Raw genomic sequence first — 22,370 nt, 5'->3', positions numbered from 1 at the left:
AGTTAAATGTTAATTAGAGATAATTAACTTATGTGATTAGGCGGAGGCTAGTTCGAGATTCGTGTATGAGACTATTTACTTGCTTGCTTACGAGGTGAGTCTTCTCACTATACTTACCATGAGTGGTAACTTGGTGTGACCAGAGGGTCTTGTATGTTTATATTGAGTATTCTAATATCCTGCATTATGTTGTGATTTGTGTTGTGTATTATTCTGAGCTTACTGTGTATGGATTGGAGGGTCCACTCGTATATTGCTTTTTCTAGTTTGTAGCAATTATTTGGAAATTCTTGACATTCGAAGCCCGGTGGTTGTTGCAAGTAAACTTCTTCCTATTGTTCTCCATTCAGAAAGGCACTTTTTACATCCATCTGATGTACTTTGATGTTCTTGTGTGCTGCATACGCTAAGAAAATGCGTATTACTTCCATCATAGCTATGGGAGTTCCCCTTGAACCGAAGATGGTTCCCCCTAGATTGATGAATAAGTAATAACCCTTGGATCTGTTCTTGTGTCAATATTTTCAATTTCTTCATCATCAGAGTCGGAGGAAGCATTTGATTGAGAAGTGACTCTGCGAGTAGAAATCAGAGCTGCATCTTCGAGTACTGTAACCGCGATGGTTTCCATTTGAACCATAGTTGAACTTACCCCCTCAACTGGTGAGGCGGAAGTATTGAGTGACAACTCTTCAAATAGGGTTGGACCAGATACTTCAGGATGTTGTTGAGCTATCGGAGACACAAGGATTTCAGATAGATAGGCCGTCTCTACGGGAGCAAATGGATCATCATAGTTGGCTTCAACTATATTCAATGGACCCGAGGAGGCTGGGATATCACTTTCCAAGATGAATTTCGTTTAAGTTGATGGAGTAGTGTTGCGGATATAATAGTCATCGAATTTGACATCAAAGCTTTCGACTATCAGTCTTGTACATCTAATGAGAACCCTGTAGGACACTTTGTTGGTAGAGTAGCCAAGATATATGTCTTCATCTGATTTGGGTGCAAATTTGTTAAGGTGATCCTTGTTGTTGATCACGAAACATCGGCATCCAAAAATATGGAAGAATCTGATATTTGGTTTACGATTGTTGAGGCCCTCATATGGAGTTTTGTTAACATGTTTGCAAATGATGTTTTAGTTTTGAACAAAGCATGCAGTTGCCACTGCTTCGGCCCAAAAGTAAAGAGGAAGGTTGGCAAATTTTAACATTGATCTAGCTGCTTTGACCAATGTGTGATTTCTTCGCTTTACAACTCCATTTTGTTGCGATGTGTAAGGAGCTAAGAAGTTGTGACTAATACCCTTGAAACCAAGCAACTATTCAAGATTTGATTAGTGAACTCGGTTCCATTGTCACTCCTTATCCTTCTGACTAATAGTTTGATCTGGAGCTCAATTTCATTTATAAAGTGATCAGAATCTGCGATGTGACAGATTTGAGCCTCAGGAAGAAGATCGAATTGAAATGAGTATAGTCATCAAATATAACCAGTATGTATTTCTTGTGGTGAATATTAGCTACGGTAGATGGACCACATAGATCAATATGAAGTAGCTCCAAAGGTTCAATAATCGACGAGTCAAAAATCAACAGGTGACTTCTCTTGGTTTGTTTTCCACACTCACAAGTTGGGAACAATGTATCATTATTGTACTTCAAAATTAAGAGACCACGAATGAGTTCTTTAGTGACCAGGTTGTTGATATACCGAAAGTTCAAATGAGCTAGCTTGCAGTGCCACAGCCAGCTAACCTCAAATACGACTTTTGACAGAAAGCACAACTGCGGTTTCCCAATGATCAATGAGATATCCAAAGGATACATTGTTCCTTCGGCCTTTGATTTGATCAAGCAGGTGTTTCTATCACTTGTCATTATGTAATAATATTCACTATCAAATTCAACCCGATGACCGGCTTTGCATATTTGGCCCACACTTATCAAGTTATGCTTGAGGCCTTCTACATAAGCAACTCTTTGGATAGAGAAATTTCGTGTGTTCAGTACATCGTAACCTCTGATGATTCCATTTGCATTGTTTCTAAACATGACGTGTCCACCATTACAGATTGGACTGAAGTCGTGAAGGTATTCTAACCTTCCTGTAATGTGCAAGGAGCAAACACTATGAATTAACCACTCCTCTTCTTGTACCTCCTTGCACATTGCCTGCAAAATTGATGGGTTAGTTTGGGTACCCAAACAGGATTGGAGCCCGAGGACACATGAGAAACTTTCTCATTGGATGCATGCACGTGGGAGTTAGGAACAAGTTTTGTGTCTGTGTTTAGGCCTAGTCCCGGATATTTCTTAACATTTGGAAGGTTACGAGGTTGGACTGGACAATATCATTTTAGCAGATCAAATCCAAAGGAAAGATTTTTTTCGTTTATCCAGACACCGTACTTGGTCAGTGGTCTGAAGGGTGTGGTTGGAGTCTTGTGACCAGTACGTGGGTTGTTTTTTACTGCAGTGCTCTTGGAATTTGAAAAGTTTTGACGTGTGAATTACTCCTAGTTTTGACTTTTTGACACATTGATGTGATTTTGATGGTTCAGAAGTTGATAAGATGCCTTTCCACTTTGGATCATTTAAGAAATAACTTTCAAATGAATACTTTTGAAAAGACGTGACCTTCTTTTCAGATTTAGCCGGAGTGTTTGAAAAGGTTTTTGTTAATGTACATTCCTTTTTGTTTGATTCTTTAACTGTTGTAACTTTTGAATTTTTTTTGGTAGTAGTGGATTTTTCAAAACTCTTTTGATTTGAAGATTTGGCTTGTTTGAAAGTTTTGTTTTTGTAGTCAGTGTCCCACTTTTTACCTTGGGACCTGAGCTCCTCTTTGAAAGCCAATTTTGCTTGTGTTTTTGGAGAAGCGCAATCAGGAATGTTTAAATGTGGTTTCTTGAAAGTCTTTGAATGAGTTGAAAAACGAGGACTTGATTCATCCGAACTAGAAGGTTCAGGACTCTGTGAACATTGACCATATTCAAAATTTTCGATTAGTAATTCATGAAAAATGAGTTGAATGGTCACTGTGCTTTTGACTGCGGTCTGCGGAAAAGATGACTGGACTACTGCAGAATATGTCTAGGACGGGTTTTTTATTTGAACACTTTATGGAAGGCAAGGGTGAACGGTTGACAACTAATTCTGGTCCTTCCATAACAATTTCTTCATCTGCATCCGAAGATGACTGAGAATCGGGACAATTTGTGTCATAAGCGGGTAGTTGATTAGAGGATTCATGAAGAATTTCCTCAATAACAAAATTGTTACTCAGTTCATGAAGTCTACTGAAATGACATCTTATGTCTTCGGGGAACGTTTTATTATTGACTGGATAATAAAACTCACGATCCGGATGGACATATGGACGTTCAACATTGAACCAAGGAGTAGAGTTCTCTACGGTAAAGTACCCATTGGACCAACCCCAGTTGTAGGTGTTATCTACGGACCCATTATTTACTAAGTTTCCAATTACTTCGGTTTCATTAAAAAGCTTTTCTATTAATTGATTCAAACATGCATTTTCTTTTTGGGCAAGATCCATTTGATTTAAAGCAATATCTAACTGAGACTCATTCAACATTCTAGCATCCTTTTCTAACAACAAATCTTTTTCTAGCATAGCAACCTTAAGTCTCTTATCCTCAAGTTGTCTACCATGGCATGACCGGTCATCTTCTGTTCATGCTCCAAGCTCTAAGTTCCAAGCTTCAAACTCGCCTCCATAGTTCCAATGTTGCAAGTTCCATAATGCCTACAAAATTAATCAAAAACAGTGAAATATCAGGTTTTCCAAATAAAACATGCAATTACCCAAATAATTAACTAAATGCAAGAATTATGAAGTAAAATGCAATGAAAGATAGAAATAGACGTGCAAAACATCAATGTTTCATCCCATTTGCAATGTGGGATGACATGAGTATATGAGAAAATAGAAATTGTTTTATAAGCTTAAAGAAGGCGTGAGGTTCCATTCCTACAACGATGTGGGATAGCTCGAGTATGTTTCAAAAAATAAATTAAGAAAACGTATATGTCATGTTTTGAACAAAAGACCTTACATCCAAAGGAATAGAGTATTAACCACATGAACCATCTGCTACTTGTGTCATTATTAAGCAAAACATATATATATATATATATATATATATATATATATATATATATATATATATATATATATATAATCGGTTCGGTTCGGTTTCTTTTGGTTTTACCAGAGTCTAAAACCGAATCCAAACCAAAATTTTTGGTTATTGAAAAAATCAAACCCAAACCGTCAGTTTATGCTTCAGTTTCGGGCTTTCGATATTGCTTTATTTTACCTCTGAATGGAGAAGTATCTCTGAATCGGTTTTTATGACTTAACAAGAATAAAAACTTGACGTCCTTGCCCATTCAGTACCTTTCAATAATCACGCTTTTTTTCGCCTCCTCCCGACCGATGCTAGGAAAGATCTATCGCCACCTTTTTCCTTCCTTCATCCTTCTCCGCCACTGGATCCACCCTCCTCCTTCCACACATCCAACATCGCCTCCCTAGAAACGAAATTCCTCCATTCAGTCGCTCAAGAAAACCATCGCAAGAAACTCGACATTGAAGCCCTAGATTAATTACCTCACAGTTCAACATAAACAGGTTATTTGCATGCTCTTCTTTCTGATGCGATTAGTTTCATGTATATCTGTATGTATCCATATTTTTCTGGAAAGAAAATTTCATTATATATTTAAGTATAGATATGTTTCTGTGAACTTGATATATGGATCTAAGTTGCGATTTTCAATCCATATCTAAGTTACCAGGCCCTATTAGTATAGTTATCTATGATGGCGAAGACTAAAGGTGTGCATGGGGTGGTTAATATCAATAACCAAACCATAACCAAATTATTCACTTAATACATTTTGTTAACCATTACTAGGTGGTCAAAATTAGTTTTGGTTAATGGTTAATTGGTTAATTCAAGTGTGGTTATGAGTTAATTTTGGTTAACCAAAAAGTTAGAAAAAATAATTTTATTTAAAAAAAAGGTAAAATTCATTGCCATAAAATATAAACAACAAAAATTACATTGCTGAGAAAATTGGTAATTTAACTAATTTTCTAAAAACTATTAACCATTAAAATCAAGAAAATGCATTTACTACTAACATCAATTATTGGTTCATTGCTTTCATTAGTAACATCAATTACCAAACCCAATTCATCCCTTTAAATCGTATTTTGGTTTTTTGGTGCTTCTTCCATACATATTTTGCTGATATTCATAATGAATTACTGATAATATGACATCAACAGAATGCGACAACACTTAAATATTTTAGGTTTGCGTTAAAAACAATTTAAATTCCAATCTCATTCACATGTCGTATTTTGTTTTTTTGATACACTTTAGGTTCACTTAAAATACTTCCTTAAAATATATACACATTAGAATTTGTTGATATGGGTTTAGTATTTTAAGAGGTCACATAACAGTGAGATTGGAATTTGAATTCACTAAAGCAACCTTCAAAAACAAACATGAAACGAATGAAGACGTAAAATACAAAAAAATAGGAAAAAAAACAAAACAAATAACAGTAGTAATAATAATAATAATAATAATAATAATAATAATAATAAACCCGAAATCCCAGGGGATGAACAAGAGACGTTTATATTTTGTAATATACAAGTGGACTTTCGACGATGAATATTAAGAAGAAGGGAGAACACGAGAAATGTAGAATGCCATCGGTATTTTCAATAATCAAATGGTTTTATTTTATTTGGGCTTTGGTATTTTCAATTATGGATTTTGATATTTGCTATTGAATCTATTTTAGATAGTTATCTATCTTGTTATTAGAAGATAGTTAATGAAAACAAGCTATAAGGATTTAAAATTATTGTTTATAACATTTATGTGGTATGGAATAAAGACGATAAATAAATAAATAAATAAAATCAGTTATTCATTTGTTAATTTTTATGATAATCTTAAAAATAAATAAATAAATCACAGCTTCAAATAGTATAAAAATATCATGCAATTTAAAATAAAAATAAAAAAAGATTCCAACTACTCATTTGATGGAATTCATATAAAAATGATGAAAATATCAAGTAACACACCCAAATCTCTATTATTTATGTTCGATTGTAATCTCTATAAATTCAATTATCAAAAACCTAATCCTTTGAATTTGGGGAATATTCCATTGATTATTATCATAAACTGAATATTATTAATGTGAAAGTTTGTACAATGTTATTGCCAATCAAGTATCATAGTCAACTTTCTATCATAGTCATTTACAATGTCAATTTGTAATGGCTCTCACGTAAACAGTCGATTATTATTTAAAGTCACTCCTAGACTGAACACATAAGGAAGGGTAAAATGGTCATATTATCATATTCAAACTTTTCATCTAATCCTAATATATAATCGCTCTTAAGTAAACAGTTCATTGTTCATTTAGTTTGAATAAAAAGGAAACAATCTTGGTTTATACATCACACTTAGCCACTCATGTATATCATTTATCCATTCCATGTATCACCAAACCTCTTAAACTTGTTAAATTTACTAAATTACCCTTTTTCTTTTTCTGACTCAGGTACAAATTGGATTATGTGAGTTGTGGGAAGAATTTTACAAAAGATAAGGAAGGCATAGAAATCTAGCCACTATCAATTATGATTTGACACAAAACAACCCAAAATTTTATTATATATCATTATTAGCACTCACGTGTTAGATAGTTAGATACTAAAATGAATATTAAGTTTGGTAATTAGAGTTTTTAAAATTAATTAAAATGGGATTCTATTCAAAACTGTTTGAAAAAAAAGTTTTAAACACCACATGTAGAATTATAAGGGATTACTAAAGTAAAAAAAATAAAAATGTATCTTAATCCTTGTGTTATCCACTTAGCTTTATAGCTTACCTGTTCTTTTTTCATTGACATGTATTTTATAGCAAATAAGGATAAAGGGATGAGTTAGCTATTGATTGATTAATGGACGTATTAGAATCCAAATTATGTTATCATTATAGTTGTGTAGACCAATTCGTATTTGGCCCTATAGCTGCTAGACACACCAAGCAATTGACTCCAGTTCCCAAAAGATGGTGATGGTCAACGAAGCAGGGTTCGGAGGCAGTTTTAGGTCAAACAACTAATATTTATATTCCTTGAATTTGTGTAACCTAATATACTGAAGTCTGTTTTGGCAGATTTTATAAAATAATTCTCTTTTGTGTTCGCTTATGGACGTAGCCGATCATTCTTATAGTGTGAATCACGTTAAAAACTAGTATGTCTTATTTTGTTATGCATTATTACTTTTTTATGGAATTGTTGAATTGTCTCTTGAAGTGTTAAACCCTAAGAGTTTGCATTCTACGCCCTAGCACATACCACAATGAGGTCGGACGGTATCGTACGCGAGGAAGGCGCGCGAAGAGTCCCGCACGGCGGAACACCGCACCGTCGGTGCGGGGAAGGTGGCGCGGGGAGGAGGGTGGGGGTGGGGATGCCACGTTCTTACTCCTCATCCTATTGGCTGGTTAATTTTTTTTTTATTCTAACGACTACATAACGGTTATATATATATATATATATATATATATATATATATATATATATATATATATATATATATATATGATTTTTTGTCTTTTATCACACTATAAGTACAACATCCAATCATTTTTTAACCCATACATTCTTATTCTCTCCAAAAAATATTAATCAAAATGCCATCATCTTCATCATTCGATTCGACGGCTCTAGGGGAGGGTAAGTTTATCGGTTCCGTCTTGGAAAAAATGGTTGCATACTTTCAAAACCAACTAGGCGAAACATCATGTGCACGATCTAAACCAAGAAAGCTACGGTTGCGTAGAAATCGTCAAGTCGGACACGATCGTCTTATAGAAGATTACTTTGCAATTGATGTCATCGACGCTGTAAAGTTTCGACGTCGGTTCCGGATGATGAAGGGACTATTCTTACGTATTGTTGGCGATTTGGAAGGTCGTTTTCCATATTTCCAATGGAAAATGGATGCGAGATGGATAAAAGGTTTCTCTCCAGTTCAAAAATTCACAACGGCAATTCATCAGTTAGCATACAGCATGGGTGCAGACAGATGTGACGAGTTTTTTAGGATGTCAGAGCGTACCATGCGGGAGTGTGTCTACAAGTTCTGCAAAGCGATTTGTTTGGTTTATGGGCAACGATATTTGCATACACCAACTATGATTAATATGCACCAATTGTACACGGTACATGAAGGCAAGCATGGATTCCCTGAAATGCTTGGTAGTATCGATTGCATGCATTGGAGTTGGTCATTATGCCATAACGCATGGTGTGGTCAGTACATAAGAGGTGACCACAAAGAACCGACGATCATTCTAGAGGCTATCACATCACATCATCTTTGGATATGGCATGCATTCTTTGGTCCAATTGGTCAAAACAATGACATCAATGTGCTAGACCAGTCGCCTGTATTCAACGATATCTACCTTGGAAGTTGCACGATGTACCTTTTCAAGCAAATGAGGTATAACATATAAGCGTAGATACTATCTTACTGACGGTATATATCCTCCATTGTCTGTTTTTTGTGAAATCGTTTACATATCCTAACGACCTGAAAAAGAAAAGTTTAAAGAGGCGCAAGAGTCAGTTAGGAAGGATGTAGAGCGAACATTTAGTGTAGTTAAGAGACGTTGGCAAGTATTAGCAGTCAGGGCAAGGTCATATGAAGTGAAAATGTTACAACATGTAATGTATGCATGTATCATATTGCATAATATGATTTTTGAAGACGAAGAAAGAGTGATATGTCGATACAACGTAAATGAAGTTTTGCCAAATGTCGAATGAGTAGCCGTTGGTATACAAGAGTATAGGACAAATAGAAAAGAAGTACACAATCGCAATATTCATCACACCGATAAAGTTTTCTCATGAGGATTTGTTTGACTAATCTAACGGGGATTCTGATATGTTCGTCGAGAGCGAATATTCCGATGACGATAGTGACGTTCGGGAGAATGATGAAGACGATGAGGTCAATGATGATGACGATGATTTCGAATGACATATTTTGGTTTTTTCAAATTTGGATATTAATTATGTTTTCTATGTTGTGGTTTGTTTGATTTTTTGTTTGGGTTTTTTTAATTTTCTACTTACTTAAATATTAGGTTTAATGTGATTTTTATTTTAATTAATGAAATGCTTTTTATTTTTAATTAAATTTTATGTTTATTATTAATTTAAAAATTATAAATCATAAAAAAGAATTAATTTTATTTAAATAAAATAGTGAGAAAACCTTCTCACCCAAGAAAAAAAAAAGCAAGGGAATGATGTGAGCCAAAAAAATTAAAATAAAAAAAATTAAAAAAAAATAAAAAAAATGAGGAAGTTTCCCTCGTAGGCCCTCAATCTAATTATATTATTGTGCCATGTATATGATCTAACTTTTTATATAAAATAAAACTTTTCGGGGTGTACTTTTTGGTGATAGTAATTGGATATGGATTGTTAAGGCATTTGGACGCACTGGCCCTGCATTGCTGGACTAAGTGTATCTTGGGCCAAAGTTTTAAAAGTATATCTTTTCTGTTTTATGTTATGGACTTGTAGTATCTCTATGCCTAAATAATTATGGCTTAGAGCAAAAACTAGCACAAAAATATCAATGAAAAATGTTATAATTCGGGTAAATTTGAAAATTTTCGACAAAACCTAGCTAATTGTACACGTCATGATACTTTCATTAATTTTCAAAATGATAGACATTATTTGAATTTTGAAGCCCTCCACGTTCAGGATATGTTGCTGGTTTTTTTTTTTTTTTTTTTTTTCTTTTTTCTTTTTTTGAGTTGAGAGATGGAGTAATGGATATAAATAAAATATATAAAAATAATATATGTGGACATTATTAATGATGATGATGATAAATAAAGATGTATACATAACATAGCCCACATGTAACTTTGTGAGAAAATGGTGGGAACAAGTCACTTTGAATGATACATGATATGGGCAAAATGTATCTTTCTTTTTACATCAAATCGCTTTTTTTATGGGCCTGACCACTAAAACTTGTATCTGAAATCCAGATAATGATGCCTTGGTTACTCATACCTCGTGCATTAAAACTTGTACACTCGAAATTTTGAAATGGGATTACATTGGGTGTTGTTACACTGTCGATCTCTCCATACCTAAATAAAAATGTGGACCTGGTTTTTCTTTTTTATCATCTTTTATCTTCAAAGAAGATGTGGATAGGGTTTTCATTTGAACATGAAAACCACTTTTAGTTTTAACCCATCATTTTCTTGTCAAATAGTTTTCCAAATGTATGATATGCTCACATTATATTTTATTTGTCGAGAAAAGTTAAAAGGGAAAAATGATTAAACGAAACCAGAATCAGGAAAAAGTTGGAAAATGAATTGTGAATTAACTTATAGGTATCCTACAAACCAGTTAAGGCTTTTCTAGTTGATAAATGTCTTTACTAAAAGAGTAAGACTTTGGTAATTGATTTCTCGGTTTAAAGGTCTCAACATCAGAAAGAAAAATAATATATAGATTATGAGTAAAGATAGATGAAGTTATTTACAATGTCTTGGAATATATTTGACATATTTCAATAACTTTTTTTTTTGAATGACTAGCACACACATTCTCTTAAAATCCTACTCCTAAACTATTTCTTTTTAATGACACACACTTTCGAAACACCTTGATACCGTTAGGCAAAAGTAATTTGATTAACATAAGTAATAACTAAATCCAAAAAACATATTATACTAAGACTTGCACTATTAAAAAAATGTGTTGGTTCCTACAAAAATTTTCCTAAAAAATATATTTATTGGAAGTTCCTACGTATTTCCGATGGATTTCTTAGCAAATATGCATAAAATGTTAAAAACGGTTTTTCTCAAAAGTTCCTGCATATTTCAAAGAGAAAGAGAGAGTTCCTAGCAAAGTTGAAAAAATGTGCTTGAATGGTAGTTCCTTGGAAATCCCTCGGATGTTCTTATGTGTATTCGAGGAAAACTTTTGTTGGAGGCGTTTACTCAGAATTGGTATTGGGTTAATTTTTAAAAATTTGCTATTTCTTTCATGTTTAGAAGAAAAAAAATTGCATCTACCTCCATTCGAACTTTTTTTTTTTTTTTTTTTGGAAAGGGATCTTTCCTAACGAGGGTTTTCGGGCCAGCTTTCGCGCACCGACTAATCCCCCGCTGCAAACATAAAGCTTTGCTTCATGCCCTGAAGTCACTGCAGGCGAACCTCCATGGCCACAAGGGCTGAGTGGTGTTAGGATTTGAACATGGGTCAATAGGTTATCCACCATATCTTCCACATGTCTTACCAAGTCACCACAACCCAAGTGGTTACCTCCATTCGAACTTAGATCCAACACAATATTATTTACTTTTGTATATTTATGTAGATCACCCATTTTTCCACAAAAATATTTTCCTAGGAAGGTGTTTTCCAAGAAAATGAAATCCCTCAAAAACCCTAAGGAAAAGTTTATTTCCAAGAAATTTCCTAAGAAAGTTTTCCTTGGAATTAGTAGTTTACTCTTTTATATATATATATATATATATATATATATATATATATATATATATATATATATATATATATATATATATATATATATATATATTCAAATGTGGATGAACATCTATTATACGGACATGTGGACAATGTTATTCTATTAGAAAGACTAAGAAAATATGTTGTTTTGTAATGTAAATATATTTAACTCATATAACTATTGTCATTATGATATACTCTCGCTAATTAAAACGTCTATAAGGGTATTATAGACCCTTTTTTTTATGATTTTTCATTTTATAGAAATGTTTTCAGAATGCGTTATTGATAATCGTATTTTGTAAGAATAAAAATAAGTGAAAAACGATATATGAGAACAAAAATAAATAAGAATTAATGAAAATGCATGATAATGACAATAGTTGTGAGAGATTGAACGTATTTACATTATTAAATAATTTATTTTGTTAGTTAATCCCATAGAATAGCACTGTCAAGACACATCTGCAAAATACATGTCATCCACATTTTAACATACTCCTGTATCTAGCCTTCTAATCACGGTTTTTTTCAATGTCTTTCACACACATTGCGTTCACTTTTTTGTTCTTCCCATTTTTTTTTTTCTGTCCTTCATTAAACTCAGGAGCACAACATAAAACATAAAAAGGCAAATTATGGAAAATATATTAAGGAGTATTGCTATCAATATAAGTTATTGTTTTGTCTTTTACTTATAATAGTAACTAGTTGTGACACCCGTATTTTATACGGGTTGGATAAAACAAAAAAAAAATTTAAATAGGAAGTTTTTAAAAAAAATTATTTAAATTTGAAATTTAAAATTTGAATTTAAAAAGAAACATATTAAATACTATATGAGTTGTAATATTGTAATTTATTGGTTATTTTCAATTAAACCAATTATTAATTAAGATGTAAATATGATGTGTTAATTAAGAAAGATAAAAAAAATAAGAAAATGACAAATGGAAAAAAATATTTATTTAAAAATACCACAAAATGATAAGTATCAAAACTCATAAGAGATTGACATGTGGCAAAAAAAACATTTATTTTTTAAGGAGAATATTCTTAACTTTATCTTATGAGGAGTAACAATATGTATCTAACATTTGTGAAATGCTAACAAATGATGATTACCAGTTACTATTATAGGTGAGGAAACATATTTACATTTTTATTATGGGTAAAAAAATATGTAAGCAGATTGCTTTTGTGCGCCATGGGACATATTAATATTATTCGTTCGAATAATGTTGTTTATCATTTTTTTGAAGGAAGAGATTACAGGGAAGAATACCCACCGCCTTAAAGACATTAATTATTTTGATATCTTTCCACGTCAATATATTTTTTTTCCTTACATACTTGGTCGATTACATAATTACAATTTAGTCTCGAAAAAAGTTGATTAAAAATCCTAACAAACGGTTTAATATATCAACTGTCACCAAAAAGGCATTTAAAATTAGGATTCTTAAAAAATAGAATCCAAGAATTAGCATATAGTATCAACACAGCTAAGTGACAAATCTGTAACATAATATTGAAAGAATCTGCCTAACATTACACCCACAAATTATAAATTATAATAAACCAGTCGTTGCATATATATGCATATGTGACTTGTATATCTTTATATATAATATCATATATATTATCATACAACTTGTAAACTAACCTGTCTTTACATGACAAACATATAATAATATGTTCATCGATCAAGGTATCTTGTATTTTCTAATTTGATGCTTAATGTATAAACTATATTATGTGTCTCTTCAATTAGGTTCAAAACAGAAATAAAATACATCATAGCGTCACATAACTCGATCTAAACCTTTGGAATGTTTTTTCATCGAAAGGCCGAGATTGAATTATCTGTCTTTTTTGTGATATAATTCGGTTCTGTTTTGAACCTGAACCTGATACTGATACTGTGTTTCTAACGAAATGGAGCAAAAACATCTTTCCAATTAGTAGAAACCATGATTTCAGAGAACGACCATAATCGTGCAGCTTCCTTTCGGTTGCATCCCATTTCTGAATTTGAAGCTTCATTGCAATCAGCAAAATATTTTCCACTCACATTTTCTAGTTTTTTATTTGTTGCAACATAGCATGTAGTCGCAGCAGCCTATACATTACAAATAAATTGTAACATATTGCAAGAATAAAAATACATATATAATTTTTTTAACTAGACAATAAAAATACCTGAGGTATCGTTTTCAACAGCTTTGAAGTCACAAAAAATACGAAATCTGCATGTTTTATATAACTTTCAGAATTTTGAAAAAAAAAAATTATATAACAAAAGTACCTGTAATGAAACCTTCATGTTCCCTTGTGAGACGAGTTCTCACGATCCCAGGATGTACACAATTTACTGTCACGTTACAATCCATTTCCTGCCACCAAAAATATATAATAATTAAAAAAAAAATGAAACATAAGAATATATAAAGGAAAAAAAAAAAGGAAAGAAAACAAAATTCTGCTTTAATATGGAAATCTCATATTTTAATGGTAATCCAGAAATATATACATAAATTTGTACGATTGTAATAATCGAGACAATCTTTATATAGTACCTGTAGTCTGCGAGCAAGTTCCTTGGTGTGCAAAACGTTAGCAAGCTTCGAGATTGCATATGCACGTGTTGCATCGTAGTGACTGTATGCAGATTTTGACAAAATGACAAATTAATACACTAAAGATAAAGTCAAAGTCAAACTCATTAAATTTTACTTCCGTTTATATAAAAAAAAAAATTGTATTTAGAAAAAAAAAAAAAAAAAAAAATCGGGTGTGTTCAAATCGGATTAGTTTCTAAAATGTAGTTGGTGGTGTAATACCAAAGGTAAAATTATAAATACTGATATTTTCATCTTTTTGGTGGTCCAGTTAACGAATCATAAATGGTCGTACAATTAAAAGGTGATATAATTTAATTCCATCAATAATAAGTTAAATAATTAGTTGAAAAACATTTATGTTTTGTGTTTAATTCCGTTGCATGCTATTAATTTATTTAGGAATGGATTTGAATAATATATATATTCGTTTTAGTTGGTTATAGAATATTCTAGATTGAAGTTTCATGCAGCAAAGTATTTTATTTCTTCTCGATTTTTTAAAATAAATACTGTATTCAGTTATTCAGTATTGTATGTACCTTTTATCTCGAGTTAATTGACCGAGAGAGCCGATTAGGTCGCCGGAAAACCAGGTATGGATGCCGGACGATACGTTTACTATTCGTCCTTGAATGCCTGTTGATTTCGCCGTTGCTATCATCTTCTTCAGCAGCAGTTTCGTTAACAGAAAATGACCTAATTATTAATTCATGAAGATGCAATTTCTGTTGAATCGTGTCGAATTTTGCTTACACTAACTAAAACAAATATAAATCAAATATGGATTTTATGTGGATGACTAAAAACTTACCGAGATAATTAGTTGCAAACGTCATCTCGATCCCGTCTTCGGATATGCCGTGATCGTGTGCGAATTTACCGGCGTTGTTGCTAACAGATTTCAGTTACACGATTGTCAGGTGAATGTTAGATGAAAGAAATTTGAAGGAATTATTAACATGAATTTACATGAGGAGGTTCAGAGGCAAATTGAGAGCATCAAAATCAGAAACGAAGCTCCTCACGGATTTGAGAGAACTAAGATCGAGACGCATGACGATGATTTTGGAATCAGGAAACTCCGATGTGATACGAGCCTTTGTTTCCTCCGCAGCTTTCAGGTTTCGAGCAGGAATGACGAGACGAGCTCCTCGCTTAGCCAGGACTCGAGCCGTCTCAGCTCCGATTCCCGACGTCGCACCTGTAAGATCAAAATCCATCTAATTATCAACAAATTAATACTGAACGTAGTAGATTCGATTACGTTTTTTTTTTCGAAGAAAAAATAAATAAAAAGAGGATTCTCTTTCTCTTTCTCTTTCTCTGCAGTAATGATACGATAATGATGAGATTGCATGCGGATGCGAATGCGTATGATTAGTTACAATTTACAGATAATGATTACCGGTGATGATGGCGGTGGAGGTTCGTAAATCGACGCAGGTATCGGTGACTTGTTCGGCAGTCGATTTGGAGCCGTAGCCACTCGGTCCGGCTGAGCCGATCAGGTACTTGAGCGTTTCCAGCATTTTTTTCTTCAAACTTTTTCTTTCGTCGTTTAGACTTTTTATGGTGTTGACAGCGTTTATTGTCCGAATATCATACCAACTTTTTACACACAACACAGAAGAGAGAGAGAGGGATAGCAGTAAATTGAGTTTGTCAGCGATGAAAAGAAAGATCGCAGGGGCTATATATAATATAGACCCAGAAATCTCGCAGAGTAGCCCCTTCCCTTAAACACTGGATTTTAACGGGGGAGAAGAGAGGATAGAGATGGGAATGAGGAAAGAGACGATGGTCCTTCTCCTGCATCTATTTATGTATATTTACCAGATTACTTCTTTGTCTTTTGATACAAAGTTGCGCTTCATTTTCTTTTATATTAAGCCAATATTTCCCCTGTTTCTTTATTCTTAAACTAGATTATAAAGTAGGATTTTGTTTAAAAAAGAAAACGTTAATGGTTATTCATAATATAAACATGGTACTTCAATAATAAAAAGGAGAGAAAAAATATTCAAGATAATATTTCTGAACAATAAAAAAAACTCGAGCAAAAAGAAGCAAATCATAGATTTATTCTTAGATTACTTATCTGAAATTTGAAACTTTTGTTAACTTTTTTTTATTTGTGTATCCTTTATCAATTGCTAAATAACTTACATTGTTTATTTGATTGATTGATTATTATTATTGTATAGCATTATATGTTCGGATGTTGCGCTAATGGATTTATAAATTTTGATCTATTACTGTTTTAATTTTGTTTACAAATCATAACACTTTATACCTTTTTGTTATATAATTTCTTTATTTTATAAATTTACTTGTTTTTTCAAATAGTATTATATGTGTATGATAAGGTTTACTATTAGAAAAAATTCATTTTGTGTTCAAAAAAAAATTATATTAATTTTGACAAAATATTAAAAATTCGAGATTTTTCTATAAAAAAATAAAAATTGAGATTCTCTTAAAAACTTAAGACAATATAATGAGAATTTCTAATGATACCCATTTATTATAAATCTATAATTTATTCACTTTTTTGGCATATAATATAGTTTTCTTTATTAATTGATCTACTATATCAATCATAAAATTTTATCTAGATTATATATTATTAGTACATATCTTATTATTAGTAATATCTTCATTGGACTAGAATTGTAATGATTTATAACTAAGGCAATATAGTAATCCCTAAATTTTCTATTATGGATGGATATTTTTGTAATTTTCTTAAATATGTGGATCGTTTTTCGTAAAAATAAATGTATAGGAAGCTTTTCTATAAGTTAAGATAGTTTTTGTAATTTATTTTCTACAAGAGCAAAAACTGTTAAAGTCTGAACATTGATTATTCATTTTTCAAATTAATTACTATATATAATAATTTTTATTTTATATTTGGTTATTTTTAATATATATATGTTCAGGTTCATTTGAGACCATTCTAATTTTGTGAGACCGTGAGACCAAATCTAAAAATAATTTTAAAATACAAAATAAATGGAAAAATCCAAAAAAAATTAAATATTATTTTTGGAGCTTAAATTAACTAAAAAAAATCCCGTTTTTTTTTTTTTTTTTTTTTGAAAAATACGTGAAATATTCTAAATAGAATATTACACTGACATATTCTAAACAATAATTTTAAAATGCAAAATAAATGGAAAAATCTAAAAATTCTTTTTTTAAATATTATTTTCGGAACTTGAATTAATTAAAAAAAATTCTATTTTTTTTGAAAAATAAATAGAATATTACACTGTACATATTCTAAAAATAATTTTAAAATGCAAAATAAATTGAAAAATCAAAAAATTCTTTTTTTAACTATTATTTTCGGAACTTAAATTAACTAAAAAAAATAAAAAAAATGCGTCTCACGGTCTCACAAAATTAAACCGTCTCACATTAACCTAACCCTATATATATATATATATATATATATATATATATATATATATATATATATATATATATATATATATATATATATATATATAGACATCTTAGCTCGTGTATAAGATTTTTTTTTTTTTTGGTGCTACTAATCATACACCCTTTAAACACATTATCATCAATTTTATAAAAAATCAACCTATAATCAACTATTTTTAATCAGTTTTTTCGGAAAACAATGCAATTTTAACAAATAAAGATATTTCAAAAATTAATTAGAACTGTCTAAATGGTAAAATAAGATATCTTTTTAACTAATTTTTTTAAAGATTTTTGCTATAGTAGAAAAATAATTATTTAGTAAAGGACATGTAGGGGACGAGTAAGACACAAGTGTCAAGAAGCAGGAAGAGAAGAAGTTGTGGGATCACACGTGAGGGGTTTCTAAAGCTTTGCAGAGAACGACTTGTCAATTTAAGCCCACTTTAGTGTTTATCTCTTGGGAGACCTACAGCACTTTTTTCTCTTGACTTATTCGTAAAAACTTGGAGAACATCTTAGTCCTTAGAGGATTTCTTTTTCCAATTACCAAGAAAATACTACAAAGCATGAAAACCGTGTTTGCGAATTAGCGAAACGTCAAACGTGCATCTATCTCATATACTCTAATCGATTCGTGAATTTTGTTAACTTATTGTTTAAACTACTTACAACGACTTTACCCATGGTGAATGAGCATTACACCTAGCGACTCATTCGAGCAACATTATTTTTCTAACGACCTCAACTAAACGGTCGGAAATGATAACCATGAAAGCAATAAATTCTCGTGAATGATCATCAATAAAAATCTTACAAGTTGTTCATTTACTATCATATAAACATGAGTTAATTTAAATAAATTATAACTGTGGCAGTAGATAGCAAGTTGTTCCTTTACTATCATATAAACATGAGTTAATTTTGTTAATTTGAAGAGATGACAAACGTTGAAGATTACGACCGAAAGGATTCGAAAAAGATTCGGATACTTAATGAACGTGTATGTTCTCTTTGTACGTAGACCGCCTTAAAGATGTTATTACAATTAGACGATAGTTTTTTATCGCAAAAAAGACAATGTAATTATTACAATTTCCAGACGTTTGGCTCAAAGTAGAGTTGGTTGTTAAGTAATGAAACATCTACTATCTACTACAAAATATTTATAAGAATTACCTTTTATATAACAAAAAGTGCAAATATATGCACATAATATTAACCATTCACGACGTGCCCACATAATATTAACCATTAACATACTATAATCCTAACAATCTCTAATTATAACTTAATAAAAACAGAAAAGTTCTAGACATATTTTTGTTAGTTATGAAGATAATTATAACTTAATAAAACAAAAATGTTCATTTAAAAATATCTCTAACATACTATTTTGCTAAAGTTGATTACATAATCTATAAGATGTTTAATTTGAATGAAACTTTTAAAGAGCATTCCTCGTAATCTAATGTAATGACATGCAATCATGCATCAAAGAACACAATTATTTAAAGATATGGTTAACTGATTCATTTAAATAAGTGCTAATTTTAGTTATGGCATTTATGGTCACATATGGCGTAGAAGTGTGCGGATTTGGTTAACCTGTCAACGATCACCCAGATGTTGTCAAGTTCGCTCGTTGTCTTGGGCAACTTGGTTATGAAGTCCATGGTTATCCGCTTCCACTTCTACTCGGGTATGTCTGGTTGTTGCAGAAAACCCGAGGGCTTATAATACTCTACATTGACTTTAGCACAAGTCAGGCACTTGCCCACGTAGGCAGCGATCTCGACTTTCATGTTCGGCCACTAATAAAGTTTCTTGAGGTCCAAGTACATCTTGTCTAATCCTGGATAGACGGAGTGCTTTGTCTTGTGGGCTTCGTTCATGACAACGTCTCTGTACCTACCAAACCTCGATGTCCAGATTCGATCCATGAGGTAGTAGGCTCCGTTATCTTTGACTATAAGGTTCTTATCCATCCCTCTCAAGACTTCGTTTATGACATTCTCGGGTTTCAAGGCTTCCAACTGAGCCTCTCTGATCTGCAAAGATACGTGGGATTGGATAGTCAAGGTTAGTGACTTTACTCGGAGACCCGAGTATTCTTTTCGGCTCAGGGCATCTGCTACTACATTGGCTTTGCCCAGGTGGTAACGGATTTTGCACTCGTAGCCAGTTAGTAGTTCAACCCATTGTCGTTGCCTTATATTGAGCTCCTTTTGGTTTAGAATGTGTTGCAGACTCTTATGATCTGTGAAGATAGTGCATTTAGTGTTGTACAAGTAATGTCTCTAGATCTTTAGGGAAAACAATATTGCCCCTAATTCAAAGTCATGTGTGGTGTAATTGACCTTATGCGTCTCGAGTTGTATTGAGGCATAGGTGATGACCTTTCCTCGTTGCATGAGCACACATCCCAGGCCCTGTTTGGATGCATCACAATAGACCATGAAGTCTTCGATCCCTTCTGGGAGGGACATGATTGGTGCACTACACAGAGCTTGCTTAAGTGTTTCAAAGGTGGCTTCTTATTCTTTCCCCCAGCTGAAAGTTACTCCATTCTGTGTTAGGGTTGTGAGCGGCTTTGCGATCTTTGAGAAAATTTGTATGAATCTTCTGTAGTAGCCAACCAGACCTAAAAACTGGCGTATCTCCGTCGATGTTCTTGGTGTTGCCCAGTTCGCAATCGCCTTGACCTAAGAAGGGTCCACGTGTATCCCTTCTCCGCTGACTACGTGCCCCAAGAAGTCTACCCTTCGGATCCAAAATTCGCATTTTGAGAATTTTGCGTATAGCTTTTCTGCCCTTAATGTCTCCAAGACTTATCGTAGATGTTGACGGTGTTCCTCCTTGCTTCGTGAATAAATTAGTATGTCATCGATGAATACTATCACAAGTTTATCCAGATACGGCTGACACACACGGTTCATTAGGTCCATGAAGACCGTTGGCGCATTGGTTAGACTGAAGGGCATCACTACAAACTCGTAATGACCGTAGCGAGTTCTAAACTCGGTCTTAGGGATATCCTCCTCCTGAATTTGTAACTAGTGGTACCCCGACCTTAGGTCAATCTTTGAGAAGTAGCTTGAGCCTTTTAGTTGATCGAATAAGTCGTCGATTCGAGGTAAGGGATAGCGAGTCTTAATAGTGAGCTTGTTCAGTTCTCGGTAGTCTATGCACATGCGGAAAGATCCATCCTTCTTTTCCACGAATAAAACCGGTGCTCCCTAAGGTGAGAAGCTTGGTCCGATGAATCCCTTGCTCAGCAGTTCGTTTAATTAGCTGGATAGTTCCTGCATTTCAGTCAGTGCTAAGCAGTAGGGAGATTTGGCTATAGGAGTGGCTCCAGGAATCAAGTCGATTCTGAATTCGACATGGCGTACAGGTGGAATTCCCAGGAGGTCTTTTGGAAATAGTCACAGACCTCGGGAATATCCTTGATGTCTTTCACCTCTTGTTTTTTATCAACGACATGGGCTAAGAAGGTGTAGTATTATTTATGAAGATATTTCTAGGCCTTGATGCAAGAGATGATCTGCAGATTCTTGTCGGGTTTATCGCCATAAATAATGAGGGTTTCATTGTTTGGTAGGTTAAGGCGGGTGGCCTTTTCGTAACACGGAATTTTGGCATGATGGGGGCTTAACCAATCCATGCCAATCATGACATCAAAGCTACTGATCGTGACTGGCATCAGGTCGACTTGGAAAGAATGGTTGTTTAGAGTTAGTGTGAATCCTACGAATATATCTTTAGTGCTTTCTGTCTTTCCATTAGTCATTTCTACGATGAATGCTTCATTTAGTGTTTGGGGTTTCTGTTTGAGTAAGTGTTTGAACTGGTGGCTCATGAAGCTTTTCTCCACACCACTATCAAATAGTATACATTCATATGAGTGGTTTAGGTGGAACATAACAGTAACCATGGTAGGATCCCTCACTGCCTCTTCAGGACCCATTGTTAGAACCCTTCCCACACCTCCACCATTCCTGTTTTGTGCCTTTGGGCAGTCACTCTTGAAATGATCGGTTTCACCGCAACCATAGCAGGCGCGGCCCACCCCAACATTAGAGGCCTGGGTGGTTTGATGTGTAGATGTCTTGCAGAAATGGTCCATGTGCCCCTTCTTGTTGCAGTTATTACATTGTAATTCTCGGCAGACATGATGGTGGTGGAAACCGCACTTGTTTTATTTTGGAAGAGTTCCAGCATATTGCTTGGCTGGAGTAGGGGCAGTAGGAGAAGTAGGGGCGGTGATGGCATGGACGGTCACCGTTTGTTTTTTCTTGTCTGAGTCTTGAGCGGGTTGTCTTTTCTTTTTGTTCCAAAACTTCATCTTGCGGTCATCCCCTTTTAGATGTTCGGGTGTGGGGGTTATAATGCCTTGACGAACTCCCTGGTCGATAAGAGTTTGGGCCAATCGTTTCGCGCTATCAAGGGGGATCGAGTTGGCAGATATCACCATCCCCTGGATCTGAGGGGACAACCCCCAAATGTATCGCTCCACTTTCTTGGCCTCCAGAGCGACCATTCCCGGATATAGAGTTGCCAATTACTCACTTACTCATAGTTGCATCTTTTAGTCTTTTAAATCCCTTCATACAAGGTTAAA

At 33.3% G+C, this 22,370-nt stretch overlaps 2 protein-coding genes across 2 annotated transcripts; both read right to left on the bottom strand.

The window, feature by feature from the left end:
• Positions 1–13,239: 13,239 nt before the first annotated feature.
• On the bottom strand, positions 13,240–16,160 carry LOC145034474 (NAD(P)-binding Rossmann-fold superfamily protein). Its single transcript, XM_078982895.1, has 8 exons — positions 15,702–16,160; positions 15,266–15,497; positions 15,108–15,187; positions 14,836–14,992; positions 14,252–14,333; positions 13,981–14,068; positions 13,875–13,921; positions 13,240–13,794 (listed from the first exon to the last, which is right to left on the bottom strand). The coding sequence occupies exons 1-8, from the start codon at positions 15,823–15,825 to the stop codon at positions 13,603–13,605; spliced, it is 1,002 nt and encodes a 333-aa protein (XP_078839021.1). The 5' UTR covers positions 15,826–16,160; the 3' UTR covers positions 13,240–13,602.
• A 5,109-nt stretch (positions 16,161–21,269) lies between these two features.
• LOC145035191 (uncharacterized) lies at positions 21,270–21,875 on the bottom strand. The gene has a single exon (XM_078983779.1). The coding sequence runs from the start codon at positions 21,873–21,875 to the stop codon at positions 21,270–21,272; it is 606 nt and encodes a 201-aa protein (XP_078839905.1).
• Positions 21,876–22,370: the final 495 nt, after the last annotated feature.

Source organism: Lactuca saligna, chromosome 3, assembly GCF_052625555.1.
Source record: "Lactuca saligna cultivar CGN05327 chromosome 3, ASM5262555v1, whole genome shotgun sequence".
NCBI lineage: Eukaryota > Viridiplantae > Streptophyta > Magnoliopsida > Asterales > Asteraceae > Lactuca > Lactuca saligna.
This window is presented reverse-complemented; position numbering and strand designations above follow the sequence as displayed.

What these genes read in the sequence shown, in the direction of transcription:
- LOC145035191 (XM_078983779.1), bottom strand. Translation starts at nt 21,875, where the DNA reads ATGGACCATTTCTGCAAGACATCTACACATCAAACCACCCAGGCCTCT.
- LOC145034474 (XM_078982895.1), bottom strand. Translation starts at nt 15,825, where the DNA reads ATGCTGGAAACGCTCAAGTACCTGATCGGCTCAGCCGGACCGAGTGGC. An exon ending in TTGCCTCTGAACCTCCTCAT is followed by an intron (nt 15,188 to 15,265) that starts GTAAATTCATGT and finishes GAAATCTGTTAG; the next exon opens with CAACAACGCCGGTAAATTCG. An exon ending in ACATGAAGGTTTCATTACAG is followed by an intron (nt 13,922 to 13,980) that starts GTACTTTTGTTA and finishes TAAAACATGCAG; the next exon opens with ATTTCGTATTTTTTGTGACT.